This window comes from Citrus sinensis, chromosome 5, assembly GCF_022201045.2.
Source record: "Citrus sinensis cultivar Valencia sweet orange chromosome 5, DVS_A1.0, whole genome shotgun sequence".
NCBI lineage: Eukaryota > Viridiplantae > Streptophyta > Magnoliopsida > Sapindales > Rutaceae > Citrus > Citrus sinensis.
The window spans coordinates 23,105,816-23,122,567 of record NC_068560.1 but is presented as its reverse complement, the minus strand read 5'-3'; the positions used below and the strand labels follow the sequence as shown (position 1 = coordinate 23,122,567).

Sequence of the window (16,752 nt, the reverse complement as noted above, 5' to 3'; positions counted from 1 at the left end):
GATGATTTTTGTAATCTTATCACATAACAAGTGCGTCCATTTGTAATATATATTTCAGTCTTATAGGTCGTTTTGTTTTATCTATTGAGTGCTTGACCAGTTTCCTACATTTCATGCATGACCAAATTATTAATTAACTTCATTTCTCTCTCATTCTCTTCCGTTTGCTAGCTATTAACCTATCGATCTTCTTCTCTCAATATTTAAACTGATTTTCCAAGTTGTTTTTGGTTGACGGTAGACATAGAAATTGATCATTTCGCCTACCATGGATTCTCGGTGGTTCAATCAAGCAGCAGCAACAAACATGAACGGCTATGATCTCCAAGATGCTGATAACAAAATTGATCTGAACCTGAAGTTAGGGTTACCTGATAGTAGTGATCGTGACAATCGACGTCGTCGTCTTTTTGATGAAATTAACTGACCCCCGTTCATGACAACTTGAACATCGATGCTCTTAATTCTCGTGAGGCACTTCTTTGTCCCACTATTTCAAATTAAACTTGTTTAGAATAATGAGATTTCTTAGAAAAATTAAAAAGAAAAACAAAATAATAGGTAATTAATTTCTTGATTAGATTAATCTCGATATAGTGCTGTCATAATTTTTAATTACATGCATAAATTTAGTTTGCATAGGCATTAGTGGAAAAGTGAACATAAGCCGAATATTTCATGTTGATTCCTCCTAGTTAATCGATAAACCAATGAACAATCTTATTGTTGCCATTTAGCTGAGAAATGAAGTTTTATTAATTGTTATTCTTTGATCCTGTCATGCATAGTTATCTAAATATTCATCTTGTTCAGCAACCTAATGAGGTGCTGTAGCGGATGAAACTCAAATGAAGAACAGAGGAATTAAAGAAAATGAATAGCAAGACAAACAATTATAAATGACTGAGTTTGAACTTTGAATTTTACCGAAATTATGTCATTAAATTAATTTAGCAAATCAATAATATCCCCTCTAATTTTTTCATCTAAGCAAATTTTATGATATTAAATATTTCATTAAACAAAGACTGGCTCATTTTACAGTCTATTGCAAACTTCCAAATGATGATGACTTACTTTGCCTAAACTAATTTAAAGGAGAGGGAACCTGCTGTGAGCAATCATCTGTTTATCAGTTAACAATTTGATTAAATCATCTACATGCAAAAACTCGCTCGCAATAATTCGATGACCAATCTGGTACTTCGATAACCAATACAATTAGCCAGGTTACTTGTGCTAAAACTGAAAGTTTTCATCTTTCACCCTCAATTTTCTCGGAACAAAACAAATCACAACCAAAAGAGACGCACATTATCTAAAACTTACAAAAACCAAAAAGAAAAGCTAAAAAAAGTCTTACATGCAAAACCTCAAGCTGGTTTTCTAAATTATCAAAAGTGGTCCGAATAGCATTCAAAACTCTTACCCTCTCCAATCGCCGACGCCGAATTGCATCTTGTATCTAGAAAGAAGATTCTTGCCATCGTGCTCAGTTACTCAATAAGGTCATATTGTGATTACGCAAAAGAAGAATCTAAAAGTGGCTGAGGCAAGTACAATTCAAACTCAGCCTCTTGAATCGCCCACCCAATCGCACTCCAGCTAGTCTCTATTACAAGGTTTTGGTCCCACTTATAATACATATACTTGCACAATCTATTCAGTTTGTGTTGGGACAGTAGCTTCTCTCAAACCCCAGAACATAATCTTCGCAAAGAACATCACACCATTTTGAAAAAAGACTCGCTGGGACGATGGGTTCGCAAGAAAAAGGGTCTAAGTCATGCCTACACTCTAATCCAGGGCATTCGATTTTGGCTGTGTTGTCGCCTTGGACCTTCACTTGTATGTATTTGGCTATGCAATCTTGACTGAAAGGGTGTGTGCAAAGATTCTTGTTCTTGAATTTCTTGCTTGCTGCCATTGGCTCTATGCAAATCTCACAAGTGAAGCTGCTTCCACTGCTTTCTTCTTCTTCTTCTTCTTCTTTCGCTAGGTTTTCTTTTGGTGTCTGCAGTGTATTTCCCATGACTTTTTTGCAGCTCTCAATTCTCTCATTCATTTTGTTTTAGAGTCCATTTTATAAGGTATTAATGGAAAAGCAAACGAAAACTCTCGGAAACATTTGTTAGATTTCTGGTTGTGGTAAGCACGTTGTGTTCTTAACCGAGCCATTTTGTTCCCCCCACCCCCCCTCTTCTTTTTTGACTGAGAATATAACAGGCAACAATTTCGCACCGCTTTCCTGGATAGGGGATAGTTCTTTCAACTTTCTGCTCTTGCGCTTGCTTGGGGGTTGCGCGTGAGGGGAGAGCTTACACGGAAATAACCATTTTTTACATTATAATTTAAAGTCCTTGTATTTCATTTTATTTAAAAATCATATTATTGTTATTAACTTTACGAAATAAAGTCTAAGGTCGTTCTTTTACCTTTTTTTTTTTTTTTTTTTCTGAATAAGCCAACTAAATTTTAATGTAAAAAATTTTCATGCTTTATTTTTATTTTTCATATCTATTCCCGGAATCTACATAAGTATGTCCAATTAATAAAAACTCATTTTTCTTTTCCTACTCACATTCCTTTCCATTTTGCTGAGTTATTTCATTCATTAAGTTCTTGAATTTTCCATGCATATCATCATAATTATTATTCTTAAGCTTTTTATGTAGCTATGTATATAGTCTATATTTATAGAATTTTTTTTTTTTTTACTGAATTGGATTTTAATTCTTACTTTAAGATATGAGTCGTATGACTTTGGGTCTAGACCTTTAGGGTTAGAAAGTGTTCTATTATTCTCCAATTTATATTGCCCATCCTTATAGATTTTAACATGTAAACTTAGAAAGGGTGCAATGTAAAAAATATCGATTTTTATTTTTTTTAAGATATAAAATAATAAACAACCTAATATTTATTAAAAGAGATTCAAATAAAAAAATAAATATATAATTTAAAATCAGACATTCAAATCTATTTATAATTCAAATTAATTCAATTATATTTAAATTTCAGATAAAAAAATATCACATAAATATATTTTCTCTGTTATAAAAAGGACCACCATCTGGTTCAATCCGATTTGAGACCAAACGGAACCCATCGATTTTTTCCCACCCCTATTTGTGAGTGATTGATTCACAATTATTTTAATTAATTAATTATTTTTTTGCCCTTCAATCATATTACTCAGAACCGATCACTCGCTTTTATATTTCAAACCATTGTTACCGGTATGCCCACTAATTGCTGAAAAATTCTTTGACCCATTTATAGGTTTCGTATGTTATTTCCCGTCCATTCGATTTCAGACCTCAAATCTAACGATTCATATTGGCTGGCTGTAAGTTACGGATATTGCAACTCAGCCGTTGCCACATATACACGCACAATAGTCAGTTACTGTTGTTATTGTGGTAGTTGGGCCGATTAGTGTTCAGTCTTGACAGCCGAGCAACTCCAAAGGGTAATTTGGTCTTATTACGCTGTTTTGCCCTGCATTTCTAGCTGACACTTCAAGCTTGCCACTCTGCTGCGACTCAAAGCTTGGAGAGCTCGCCATGGAAAATAGCTTTACGTACTCTCCAGGCGAGGTCGCCAAGGTCCGGTTGGTCCAGTTCAGCATTCTCAGCCCTGACGAAATTGTAATTTTCCTTTGGCCTTAGCGTTTCTCTCTTGTAATTTATTGGTAGTCTGGTTGGTTGCTGATGAAGGAGGAAAAAAAAATGAAAAGAAATTTTGAAAGAGTACTAACCTGATACGGCTATAAGTTGTAAATTGTATTCTTTACTAGCATCAGGGAATCATTGGTTATTCGTGCATGTATTGTTAATGTCATGTATTTTATAAAGTATAGATGTAGTCAATTTTGTTTATCTCCATTTTCCCATTGAGAAATAGGATTTGGATACGAATTCTGCTTTCATGATAGATGCCTTGTAGGTTTTTTATATGCATTTTGAAGTAGGCTTTCCATGATACTTGGTTATCTGAACTGTTTTTTTTTATCCTCCCTTTCTTGTTCTATTTGGTTTCCAATAGGGTAGATGAGATGAAGTTGTTTCTTTTATAGTTTGATTGTTCGTCCATCCTTAAAATTTCTAGTAGATTATTGTCTGCTTCATGCGTGATTGCTTATTTTTCAAGCAGGAAGATGACAAGTTTAAGCTAGCTTTGAAAATAAGGAACCCCAAGAGCAGGCTTGAACAGATTTTGTGTGCATGTAAAACCAAAAACAAATGTGAAGGCGATGATGAGATTGATGTCCTCAGTCTCCTTGGTCATGATGGTGAAGAACCTCTTAGAAAGAGAAAGAGTGGCTGTGGTGCTCTGCAACCAACGCTGACAATTGACGGCATGAATATGATTGCAGAGTACAAGGCTCAAAGAAAAAATAATGATGATCAGGGACAACTTCCTGAACCTGTTGAAGGAAAGCAGACACTTACTGCAGAAAGGGTAACTTATTCTGAAGGCAACACATTCGTGGTTTCATTTTCACCTGCTTGTTTCATGATGCTAACTTTGTTAACCATATTTCAGGTACTTGAAGTTCTGGCAAGAATAACTGATGAGGACTGCCAACTCCTGGGATTGAATCCTCAGTATACCCGTCCGGATTGGATGATTCTGCAGGTCCTTCCAATTCCTCCGCCTTCTGTGAGGACCTCAGTGGCAATAGGTACCTCCTTCAGGAGTGAGGTAAGCTCCTGCTTTATAACTCTTTTCCCATTTATGCTGGATTTTCATCTTAATCATTTAAAACTATCTATAGAAACGTTTTGCCTATTTTATGATGGCATAACAAAATATTGAGTATTTTTCAGGTGAATACAGCTCATCACAAGTGTGTGTATGAGTTCTGATCGCTTATTGTTGTCGACTATGGGGTGATTTGACTCATCAGTTGGCGATGATCATCAGGCCCAATGAGAATTTGAGGAGCCAAGTGAAGAAATGGGTACCTGCACATCTCATATCCGAGTTTGCACAAGTATTACAGTTTCACATAGCCACATATTTTGACAATGAATTGCCTGGGCAGCCTAGAGTAGGATTGCTTACCTGCACATGCATAAGTTGTATGCATATACATAATTACATATTGTTAATTCTCCACTTATTGCTGGGGTATCTTCTTTGTTGATCAGGCTAGACAGCAATCAGGTGGACCTATTAAATCAATATGTTGTAGGCTTAAGGCAAAGGAAGGACGGATCGGGGTAACTTGATGGGGAAGCGTGTGAATCTCTCAGCCACGACACTTACATTAGGAAAATCGACCACACTATTTCTACTGCAAAGCATGTGGTGAAAGTATATATTCGGAAAGCCCAGGAAAAATGCTTGAAGCCTGAGCCTGGACGAACTACGATGGAGACATTTGAGAAAAAAGTGAATCAGGTGCCAAACTAGAATTCCTTCTTTTACTTTTCTGCTTTGGTTCCTTAAGCTTGTACTATTAAATTTTTGATATTCAGACACCAAACAAAGCTTAACAAAGGAAATTATTAATGTGGCTAAGAAAATCAAAACACCTTGACTCTCCATTTACCTGAAACCTGTATTTAGCTCAACAAAGGAGACCGCCAAGAATGTTCAATGCTCTAGAGTACACTACTCTCTGTAGTGTTACTGCAGCTACTTCTAAGCTACAGAAGTATGGTATGACCCAGACCCTACAGGCACAATTATTGAAGAGGATGCTGAATTTATGAAGTCATACTATGAGATGCCAGATGAGGAAATTTCACCTGAAAAAAATATCTCCATGGTTGCTGCGCATAGAGTTGAACTGGGAAATGTTGGCTGATAAGAAATTAAGCATGGCTGCTGTTTCTGAGAAGATAAAGCAGGAGTTTGGAGATTATTTGACTTGTATATGCAATGGCCGCACTGACGATAGGCTCATCCTTCGTACTCGTATCATGAATAATGAAGCTCCAATAGGAGGACTGAATGATGAATCAGCTGAAGATGATGTTTTCTTGGAAAAGATTGAGAATAACATGCTGCTGGAAATGGCTCTCCAAGGTATCCCCCATATCAACAAGGTGTTCATTAAAAAGGTTAAATCAACCAAGTACGATGATAATGAACGATTTAAGTCGGAAAAGGAATTTATGCTGGACGCTGAAGGTGTGAATCTTTTAGCTGTTATGTGTCATGAAGAAGTTGATGCGAGAAGGACAACAAGCAATCACTTGGTTGAAATTATTGAAGTGCTGGAGATTGAGGCAGTTCGTAGGGTGCTGCTGTATGAATTGCGAGCAGTCATATCTTTTGATGGCTCTTATGTGAATTATTGGCATCTGGCTATCCTTTGTGATACCATGACCTATCTAGGCCACTTGATGGCCATCACTCGTCATGGCATCAACAGGATTGATACTGGACCCTTGATGAGATGTTCATTTGAGGAAACTGTTGACATTCTTCTTGATGCTGCAGCTTATGCTGAAACAGATTATTTGCGGGGGTCACTGAGAATATTGTGTTAGGTCAGCTCGCACCTATTGGAACTGGATACTGTCCTTTGTATGTCAATGATGAGATGCCGAAGAATACCATCGAACTTCAGCTTCCAAGTTATATGGAAGTTCTGGATTTAGGGATGACACCCACTCGATCTCCACTCCCTGGTACTGCTTATCATGAGGGCATGATGTCTCCAAGTTGCTTATTAAGCCCAAATCTCTGTCAATCCCCCAACACAGATGCCCGGTTTTCCTTTTCTCCTTATGTTGGTGCATTGGCCTTCTCTCCTACTACACCTCGAGGATACAGCCCATCATCACCAGGCTACAATCCATCATCTCCTGGACAAATTCCCACGTCACCTGGATACAGTCCCACCTCCCCTGGTTATAGCTCTAACTCACCAATTCTTCGTTCTAGTCCAACCAGTCCTGCCTATTCTCCTACAAGTCCATCTTAATCGCCTTCTTCCCTAGGCTACGGCCATACCTCCCCGAACTACAACCCAAACTCTCCAAGTTACAGCACCCACCTGTATATACAATCCTGCTACACCATCTTACAGTCCAATCTCTCCTTTGTACAGCACAACATCGCCTTTGTACGGGCCTACCTCACCATCCTACAGCCCTATATCGCCATCATTCAGCCCCACTTTGCCAGCCTATAGCCCCACTTCTCCTCGTTACAGCCGAACTTCACCAAGAACTGCACCAGCCTACAGTCCTACATCCCAAAGTTATAATCCTCAGTCGGCCACATACAGACGATCGCTGGCCTACTCACCAAGTAGTGCAAGAATGTCACCTGCCAGTCCATAAGTCCAACGTACAGGTAAGCCATAATGCAAATCTATAGGTCAAGTCTAATATTTGTGTTTAGGGTCATATCTGGTTTATTAGGCCTTGCTTTTGATAGAATTCTACTCACATGAAATATCTTTCTGGCTATGCTAGCTTTGTTGTTCCTGTAGGTTGGTATTGGAGAGGTGGTTAATTTTTTTTTCCGATGAATTATTATTATTTTTTTATAAGTTTTTCCGATGAATTATGGTTATGTAATCCGAAAGTATCTTTTTCTTTTTGTGCAGTCCGACATCAACTTCGTATTCACCACCATCTCTGATCAAGTCCAACATACAGGCCTGCATCACCCCATAACGAAGGATAAAAGATATCCTATTTGAACTGTGAATGCTGAAATGACTTTGATAGTTATTGTCTGTTATTTTTTTTTTTTCTTTTTTTCCCTAAATGACAATTTTGCGCCTGTTTCAATTATATAAAGACAAATATAGGTTCCTACACAAATTGCGATGTTACCCGTTTAATGATGTCAAATATATAGATGGAAGTTGCGAAGCTGCTATGTATATGATAAAAGAATGAAGCGAGATTAAACATTTTTGCTGTCATGTGATAAAGGAAGTGATCAGAGAATTAAAATACCATCTCAAAGTACAATTGAACAAGTAATAAAAAAAAAAAAAGTACAATTGAACAAAATGAATATGAAAACCAAATAACTCAAAGTCAAAGTACAATTGAACAAAATGAATATGAAAACCCAATAACTCAAAGTAGTAGCTTAATTAAAAGCATCATATTAATTAACCTATATAAGACCTATAAAAGAGCCAATGATCATCAGCTTTTAATCTCTCATAGGGATCATCATCATCATCAACTGAGTCCGGAATCTTGGCTAAAACTCTCTCCCTAATCTCGCGAATCTTCTCTTGTAATTTATCGCTAGCGATCTCTTCATCGGTCATGGTAGGAAGGCTCTCAGGCTTCACTTCTCCAAGAAGAATCTTTCTTCTAAAGTCAGGATTTCTTGAATTCCTAACACTGAACAAGATGGTTCTATACTGGGGTTTGTTTGACCCACTGATAGGACCCAACGTTTTAAACAGCGCTGATTCTACTGATGCAGCAACTCCAACTGGGTCACAAGCTCTTAATTGCTCCTTCATCATCTCTTCATTATTCTCTTCATAAACTTTAGACAATCCCTCTACAAGACGCTCACGAAATTGGTTACGTGTAGCATCAACATCAGAACACTTGAACTCTTCATTTTTAGAAACTATAGCAGGAGGTTTCTTGGAACAAGTAAAAGCCGCATGCTCCTCTTCTTCAAGTTTTCTCTTCTTTTTGATATCCGATGGCAACTTGGATTTCATGGATTCAGCATATTCCCTGCTCCTCCTGTTTCTTGACAAACCCATGACCATTGAACGCAAAAGGGATCGACGCTTAATGCTCTGATTTCTTAGATTAATTTTAAAATCAATGTTTCTTGATAACCCCATGACAATTAAACTCAAAAGGGATCGACGCTTAATGCTCTGATTTCTTAGATAAATATTAAAATCAAAAGAGATCGATGAGAAAGGGAATTGGGTGAGATCAGATGAACGATCGAGGGGACTGAATGAACAAAAATCGCAGAAAGAGATTAGAGAACTGCTTATGAAAGAATTAACAGAAGAAGGTCTCACAAACTCACTTGATATATATATATATATATTCACGGTTTCATTGCGACGAAGGGATTCCTATACTCAAAAGGAAATCTTCGCGGGCGGTATTTATCGGCAACCCTCGATTCTCCTCATAAAACTCCTTTTCCAATTATTTTTATTTTATTTAAAAAAATATCTTTTCTATTTTAAAATATTTCATCTAGTTTTTATTTTTTTAATTATTAAAATTCAAATTAGGATTTTGTTATTTTTCTTTTCTTTAGTAATCTTGTTATTGCCCTACACATAAATTTTGAAATTGTATAAATGATGAATTTTTGAATGTCAACCGTTAACTTAAAGTGCACTTATTTTAATCATAATTTAAAAAAAATTTAAATATAAAACTATTTAATTAATTAAAATTAAAAATATATATATTATTTGAAATTTCTACAAATTATTTTAGTTTGATAAATTGAACTAAATATAAAACTATTAGGCGCGCTGCCACGGTGCCACCGCCACCGGCTGCCTTGAAATCCCTAATCGCCAAATCCCTTGAAAAGCATAAGCAACAACGCTGCGGCTGCCGCGCCTCCAACACTCGAAGCCAGCAGCAGCCACCACCCACCGTCGGCATCATCTCGTCTCGGTTGCTGACTCGCTAGCCTTGGCACGCAGCTTTGCTCGGTTCGGTTGCTCCATCTCTACTGCCACTGTCAGTCTGTCACAACCTATAGAGTTGTTCGTGCATCCCCCTCTGCCGCCGTCACAGCCACCGTCTCTAACTCTCTATCGCCACTTTCTCAACTCTCCATCACTTTGCCATCACAGCCACTACCGGTACCAGGTATTGATTTTTTTACTTCTTAATTTTGCCTTCAATATAATTTTTCCCACTTAGTTAAAAAATGATGAAATTATTATGATTAGTTGGTGTTATACTGTTTTATTTATGCTTTATATTTTTTTTTGGATGCTAATATGCTATGCCCAAGCTGATTTTTAATAATAATAAACATAAATAAAACAGTAATGTGATTTTTTTTTATGATAATAAACATGTATAATATAGTAATAGGAGCTGATTTACAAATTTTGATAGTAATAAACATATGTAATAGCCTAATAGGTGCTATATTTCATTAACACAAAAATATAACCGCAGCACATACGATTAGTTATTTATAAGAAAAAATCATTAATTGTGCAGTAAAATTATAGAGAGAAATATGAAAACTGACTTGCCAAAATTAATTTTTCTATGTCTACAAAAATTATAGAGAGAAATAGTAAAATTAATTTTTCTATGTCTACAAGAATTATTATATATTTCAAGCGTTGAATCGATTATTTAATCTTCGACTCTCAAAATACCCCTTGCATAGATATCTAATGTAAAGATTTATCATCAATTTTTATATAGTGCAGCATGCTTGGGTGGTTTAGCCGGGAAAAGATTTGAAGATTGTATCTGTAAAAAATTAATAATAAAAATAAATTGGCAGGAAAAATTAAAAAATAAATCCTATAAACATGATGGAGGTAGGCAGGATGTGGTTAGAGCCAATCACCTCGTCTATGGTGGATAGATGAGGAGGTTTTGAATTTGTTATGTAAAAAATAATAAGTAGAAAAAATATGAACAACGACTGAAATAAAAAAGAAGGGGGGGGGGGGGGGGGAAGAAGAATTAAAGATTATAGAAAAAAGAGTTAACAGCTGTTTGTTTGTTTGTTTGTTTGTTTAGTAAGATTTAAAATTTTGCCTAGCCCAAAACAGTGACCTTTTTCCGTTTATTAAGGAAAATTAAGAATATATCTAATCATATCCATTGAATTATATAATTGCCATGTGCTAAAATCTCCTAGAAATCTTGGGAAAGGTTAGCTAGGAGAGGATCCTAATTCTTTGTGAAATCATGTCTAAGGTAGTATTTATTTTTTTGTCTCATATATGAATGGTCTAAATTTTTCTTGAGTATGTTTATTTATTCAGGTAGTGTCTGTGTTTTTGTCCAAAATTTTAATGGATCTAAATTTTTCTGAATTTTGAATGGATCTGAATATGGGTATCTAAATGACAGTTTGTTTTCTTCTTTTTAGATATCTGTACATAACTAGTATTTTATTTATTTTTATAAATGAAAAATATCTTAAAAATAGTTATTTTACATTTATGCCCTTAAAAATTTGAGCAAAAAAAAAAAGATTAGGTTTTATAGTTTAGGAAATAAATATATTTTATAGATATATTTTTGGAATATAATTACTTCTTATTCATACCTTTTTTTCTTTTAGATAAAAGCCACGAAAGTTAAATATTTGATAATCAAATATAAGTTACAAAAGCAAACAAACAAATTTTAAAAAAGGTTTAAAATTAATAAAATTTTAGATTTCAGACATTTAACAAAAAAATCCCTAGTTTTAGAAGTTTAGCTAGCCCAAAACGATGAGTTTTTGTTTATATTAAAACAAGTTAAGAATAATTCTAATAAGGAGATTTTTAGTTTCCCCTTACTGAAATCGACATATATTGGTTACCCTCCATTATTTTTTATAATATCCAAAAACTCCACTAACATCAAACCTTTTAAGAAAAAGAGGGATAAATGGGTTATTGGTTTTATCTTGGGAATAGAAAATATATACTCAATAAAAGAAAAAATAGTTAAAACTAACAAAAAGTACAAGAAGTGTCTTTTATTAATTTTTCATTCACACTGAAACATATAATTCTCATTTTTAGTACTTAAATCTTTATTTTAATTCTTGTTTATTTAGCTTATTTAAGTTAAAAAAATGAATAAAAGTTTACTAAAAAATAAGAGTAATATTATAAAATTATGCTGCCGAAAATTTTATTGGCTATTATAAAAACAATAAAGAGGTGAGTGGTATGTATTGATTTCAATAGGAAGAAACTGGCAATTTCCCAATCTAATCCGATCAATTGAATTATTTAATTTTCATTTATTAAAATCTTTTACAAACCTTAGGAAAGATTAGAGTAGGAGAAGATTCGGATCCTTTCAGAAAATAATAGCAACTACTTTTGACTAATTCAAATTTAACCAACAACATAAAATAAGGTAAATACTAATAATAACAATTAATAAATTATATTGACAAGTATCTTTTTTTAACAATAAATATTTTTCATTAAAAAAAGTGAGTGAATAATTCTCTTAGTTAAAAATTAGGGTAAAGTCATAATCAAATCAAACCGAAGCCAATTATTTCATGATTTTGTGAACTAGATGCGAACAAAACAGTAGAACTGAACTAGTTAACTCAACTGAACCAATTAATTCAGTTTAGTTCAATTTGGTTTTATTGTTTCACTTTGTTTTGTTTGGTTCGAGTGATGTTACTATGTATATTCAACTGAAAAAAACAGAAGATAATGAGATCCTATTACTACAATAATGATCTTGAGTTTGTAAATCCACAAATAATAAACACCATAAGAGGATCGAATAAATCAACATAACAAAATCCAACAAGGAGCAAACTTACATAGTCTATAAATTCACTGCAAATTACAAATCCACAACAATAAATAGAAAAGGAAAGCAACAACACAAAATCACATATAAAAAAAACTTTGAAGTTCCATTGCCAGTTTGCCATTATCATTCACCACTTCTTAATTCTTCAATATATCTTCTAACAATATTAAAACTCGACACCAAGTTATCTACGCATATCCATAACTACAATACCTACATTAACTATCAAAGTGAGCCAAGCACCAACAATTCAACAAATTTAAATGAAGCGTAAATTGTCACAATGATAATCACTTGTATTAACTAACATAAAATCTATTTAAAATTTTTCTTTTCAAACCATTTGGTTTTTTGGTTTGGTTCAGTTTTAAACTAATTGATTTCGAGATTTATGAACTATTTAGTTTTAACTATCCAAACTGAATCAAATTGAACCATCCTAACACAATTCGATTCCAACAGAATCGAACTAAATGTCCGATTAAAATTTATGAAAATAGAAATAAAACTTGCTTTATTTTTCTTCTTAAACTCTTTCCATTGAATATGCCTCTTTTCTCCATCAAATCAAGTACTATATGTTTGTGTCAAAGAATCTATTCTAACTTATGAAAGGATATAAAATAATAATTTAACTTTTTATTACATTATTTCTATTGATTATTTAACTATCAAAAAACACTGTAGTTATACAACTAAAAAGTGGGGTGGCTTTAGAGTAACTGAAGGAAATATCAAATATTGCCACCCTATAATTAAAAAAAAAAAATTAAGAGAATTTCACTTACCAAAACCAAAGAGTGCAAGAAAATACTAAATTTCTTAGTTTTGATTGAGAAAGAAGAGAGTAATATGTGTTAGGTCAGCTCGCACCTATTGGAACTGGATACTGTCCTTTGTATGTCAATGATGAGATGCCGAAGAATACCATCGAACTTCAGCTTCCAAGTTATATGGAAGTTCTGGATTTAGGGATGACACCCACTCGATCTCCACTCTCTGGTACTGCTTATCATGAGGGCATGATGTCTCCAAGTTGCTTATTAAGCCCAAATCTCTGTCAATCCCCCAACACAGATGCCCGGTTTTCCTTTTCTCCTTATGTTGGTGCATTGGCCTTCTCTCCTACTACACCTTGAGGATACAGCCCATCATCACCAGGCTACAATCCATCATCTCCTGGACAAATTCCCACGTCACCTGGATACAGTCCCACCTCCCCTGGTTATCGCTCTAACTCACCAATTCTTCGTTCTAGTCCAACCAGTCCTGCCTATTCTCCTACAAGTCCATCTTAATCGCCTTCTTCCCTAGGCTACGGCCATACCTCCCCGAACTACAACCCAAACTCTCCAAGTTACAGCACCCACCTGCATATACAATCCTGCTACACCATCTTACAGTCCAACCTCTCCTTTGTACAGCACAAGTCCAACCTCTCCTTTGTACAGCACAACATCGCCTTTGTACGGGCTTACCTCACCATTCTACAGCCCTATATCGCCATCATTCAGCCACCACTTTGCCAGCCTATAGCCCCACTTCTCCTCGTTACAGCCGAACTTCACCAAGAACTGCACCAGCCTACAGCCCTACATCCCAAAGTTATAATCCTCAGTCAGCCACATACAGACGATCGCTGGCCTACTCACCAAGTAGTGCAAGAATGTCACCTGCCAGTCGATAAGTCCAACGTACAGGTAAGCCATAATGCAAATCTATAGGTCAAGTCTAATATTTGTGTTTAGGGTCATATCTGGTTTATTAGGCCTTGCTTTTGATAGAATTCTACTCACATGAAATATCTTTGTGGCTATGCTAGCTTTCTTGTTCCTGTAGGTTGGTATTGGACAGGTGGTTAAATTTTTTTTGTCCGATGAATTATGGTTATGTAATCCGAAATTATCTTTTTCTTTGTGTGCAGTCCGACATCAACTTCGTATTCACCACCATCTCCCTCATATTCTCGATCAAGTCCAACATACAGGCCTACATCATCCCATAACGAAGGATAAAATCCTATGTGAACTGTGAATGCTGAAATGACTTTGATAGTTATTGTCTGTTATGTTTTTTTTTTTTTTCCCTAAATGACAATTTTGCGCCTGTTTCAATTATATAAGGACAAATATAGGTTCCTACACAATTGCGTTGTTACCCGTTTAATGATGTCAAATATATAGATGGAAGTTGCGACGTTGCTATGTATATGATGAAAGAATGAAGAGGGATTAAACATATTTGTTGTCATGTGATAAAGGAAGTGATCAGAGAATTAAAATACCATTTCAAAGTCCAATTGAACAAAATGAATATGAAAACCAAATAACTCAAAAGTCAAAGTACAATTGAACAAAATGAAAATGAAAACCCAATAACTCAAAATAGGAGCTTAATTAAAAGCATCATATTAATTAACCTATATAAGACCTATAAAAGAGCCAACGATCATCAGCTTTTAATCTCTCATAGGGATCATCATCATCATCAACTGAGTCCGGAATCTTGGCTAAAACTCTCTCCCTAATCTCGCGAATCTCCTCTTGTACTTTATGGCTAGACATCTCTTCATCCGTCATGGTAGGAATGCTCTCAGGCTTCACTTCTCCAAGAAGAATCTTTCTTCTAAAGTCAGGATTTGTTGAATCCCTAACACTGAACAAGATGGTTCTATACTGGGGTCTGTTTGACCCAGTGATAGGACCCAACGTTTTGAACAGCGCTGATTCTACTGATGCAGCAACTCCAACTAGGTCACAAGCTCCTAATTGCTCCTTCATCATCTCTTCATTATTCTCTTCATAAACTTTAGACAATCCCTCTACAAGACGCTCACGAAATTGGTTACGTGTAGCATCGACATCAGAACACTTGAACTCTTCATTTTTAGAAACTGTAGCAGGAGGTTTCTTGGAACAAGTAAAAGCCGCATGCTCCTCTTCTTCAAATTTTCTCTTCTTTTTTATATCCGATGGCAACTTGGATTTCATGGATTCAGCACATTCCCTGCTCCTCCTGTTTCTTGACAAACCCATGACCATTGAACGCAAAAGGGATCGACGCTTAATGCTCTGATTTCTTAGAGTAATTTCAAAATCAATGTTTTTTGATAAACCCATGACAATTAGACTCAAAAGCGATCGATGCTTAATGCTCTGATTTCTTAGATTAATATTAAAATCAAAAGAGATCGATGAGAAAGAGAATTGGGTGAGATCAGATGAACGATTGAGGGTACTGAATGAATAAAAATCGCAGAGAGAAATTAGAGAACTGCTTATGAAAGAATTAAGAGAAGAAGGTCTCACAAACTCACTTGATTTATATATTCCTAGTTTCATTGCGACAAAGGGATTCCTATACTCAATAGGAAATCCTTGTGGGCGATGATTATCGGCAACCCTCGATTCTCCTCATAAAACTCCTTTTCAATTATTTTTATTTTATTTAAAAAAAATATCATTTTTATTTTAAAATATTTCATCTAGTTTTTATTTTTTTAATTATTAAAATTCAAAGTACGATTTTGTTATTTTTCTTTTCTTTAATAATCTTGTTATCGCCCTACACATAAATTTTGAAATTTTATAAATGATGAATTTTTTAATGTCAACCATTAACTTAAAGTGCACTTATTTTAAATTATAATTTTAAAAAATTTTAAGTATAAAAATATTTAATTAATTAAAAATAAAAAAATATATATATTATTTGAAATTTCTACAACTTATTTTAGTTTGATAAATTGAAGTGAGAGGTAAAAAAAAAAATTTAATAATGAATGTAAGTAATTTGTTAAAAAAAATTAAATGTGTGTTATTGTTATTTTGTCTTTAAATGTAAATTTATCCGAAATGGAGTTTTATAAGAAAAATATACGGTGCGAAATTCTCAAACCCGGACATTTCCAGTCCCGGTTCCGGTCTCAGCCCCAAAAACCCAGAATCCGGACCCGGTATATTAAAAAAAAAAATTTAAATACAAAAATCAAAACCCAATTGCCCAAATCGCCCAAATCCAAATCCCTAATACAGTAAGCATAAGTAGCAGATTGCATTCCCTTCTGAAAAGCATAAGCAGCCGCGCTGCCACGGTGCCACCGCCACCGGCTGCCTTGAAATCCCTAATCGCCAAATCCCTTGAAATGCATAAGCAACAACGCTGCGGCTGCCGCGCCTCCAACACTCGAAGCCAGCAGCAGCCACCACCCTCCGCCGGCATCATCTCGTCTCGGTTGCTGACTCGCTAGCCTTGGCACGCAGCTTTGCTCGGTTCGATTGCTCCA

General features: G+C 35.1%; 2 protein-coding genes and 1 pseudogene across 8 annotated transcripts in view; 2 read left to right on the top strand and 1 right to left on the bottom strand.

Moving 5' to 3' along the window:
- The window catches only part of LOC107176220 (uncharacterized), a 94,768-nt pseudogene that overhangs the window by 25,549 nt on the left and 52,467 nt on the right, over nt 1-16,752 (top strand).
- The window catches only part of LOC102613531 (transcription elongation factor TFIIS-like), an 86,956-nt gene that overhangs the window by 27,518 nt on the left and 42,686 nt on the right, over nt 1-16,752 (bottom strand). Inside the window, exons 1-2 of one of the 4 annotated variants that reach the window (XM_052442686.1) lie at nt 14,898-15,924; nt 7,971-8,108 (exon numbers count right to left, since the gene is read on the bottom strand). The exons of 1 other annotated variant lie outside the window; for it this stretch is intronic. In XM_052442686.1, coding sequence (XP_052298646.1) covers nt 8,093-8,108; nt 14,898-15,808 — 927 coding nt within the window. In that variant the 5' untranslated portion in view covers nt 15,809-15,924 and the 3' untranslated portion in view covers nt 7,971-8,092. Of the gene's footprint in view, nt 1-7,970; nt 8,109-14,897; nt 15,925-16,752 lie in introns of those variants that run through there. 2 more of the 4 variants (XM_052442685.1, XM_052442688.1) reach the window with 2 other exon arrangements.
- The window catches only part of LOC102612947 (DNA-directed RNA polymerase II subunit RPB1-like), a 54,761-nt gene continuing 41,437 nt past the window's right edge, over nt 3,429-16,752 (top strand). The window contains exons 1-5 of one of the 4 annotated variants that reach the window (XM_052442696.1): nt 3,436-3,650; nt 4,156-4,464; nt 4,549-4,707; nt 4,833-4,966; nt 5,157-5,908. In XM_052442696.1, coding sequence (XP_052298656.1) covers nt 3,567-3,650; nt 4,156-4,464; nt 4,549-4,707; nt 4,833-4,871 — 591 coding nt within the window. In that variant the 5' untranslated portion in view covers nt 3,436-3,566 and the 3' untranslated portion in view covers nt 4,872-4,966; nt 5,157-5,908. Of the gene's footprint in view, nt 3,651-4,155; nt 4,465-4,548; nt 4,708-4,832; nt 5,057-5,156; nt 6,766-16,752 lie in introns of those variants that run through there. The other 3 variants (XM_052442694.1, XM_052442689.1, XM_052442695.1) reach the window with 3 other exon arrangements.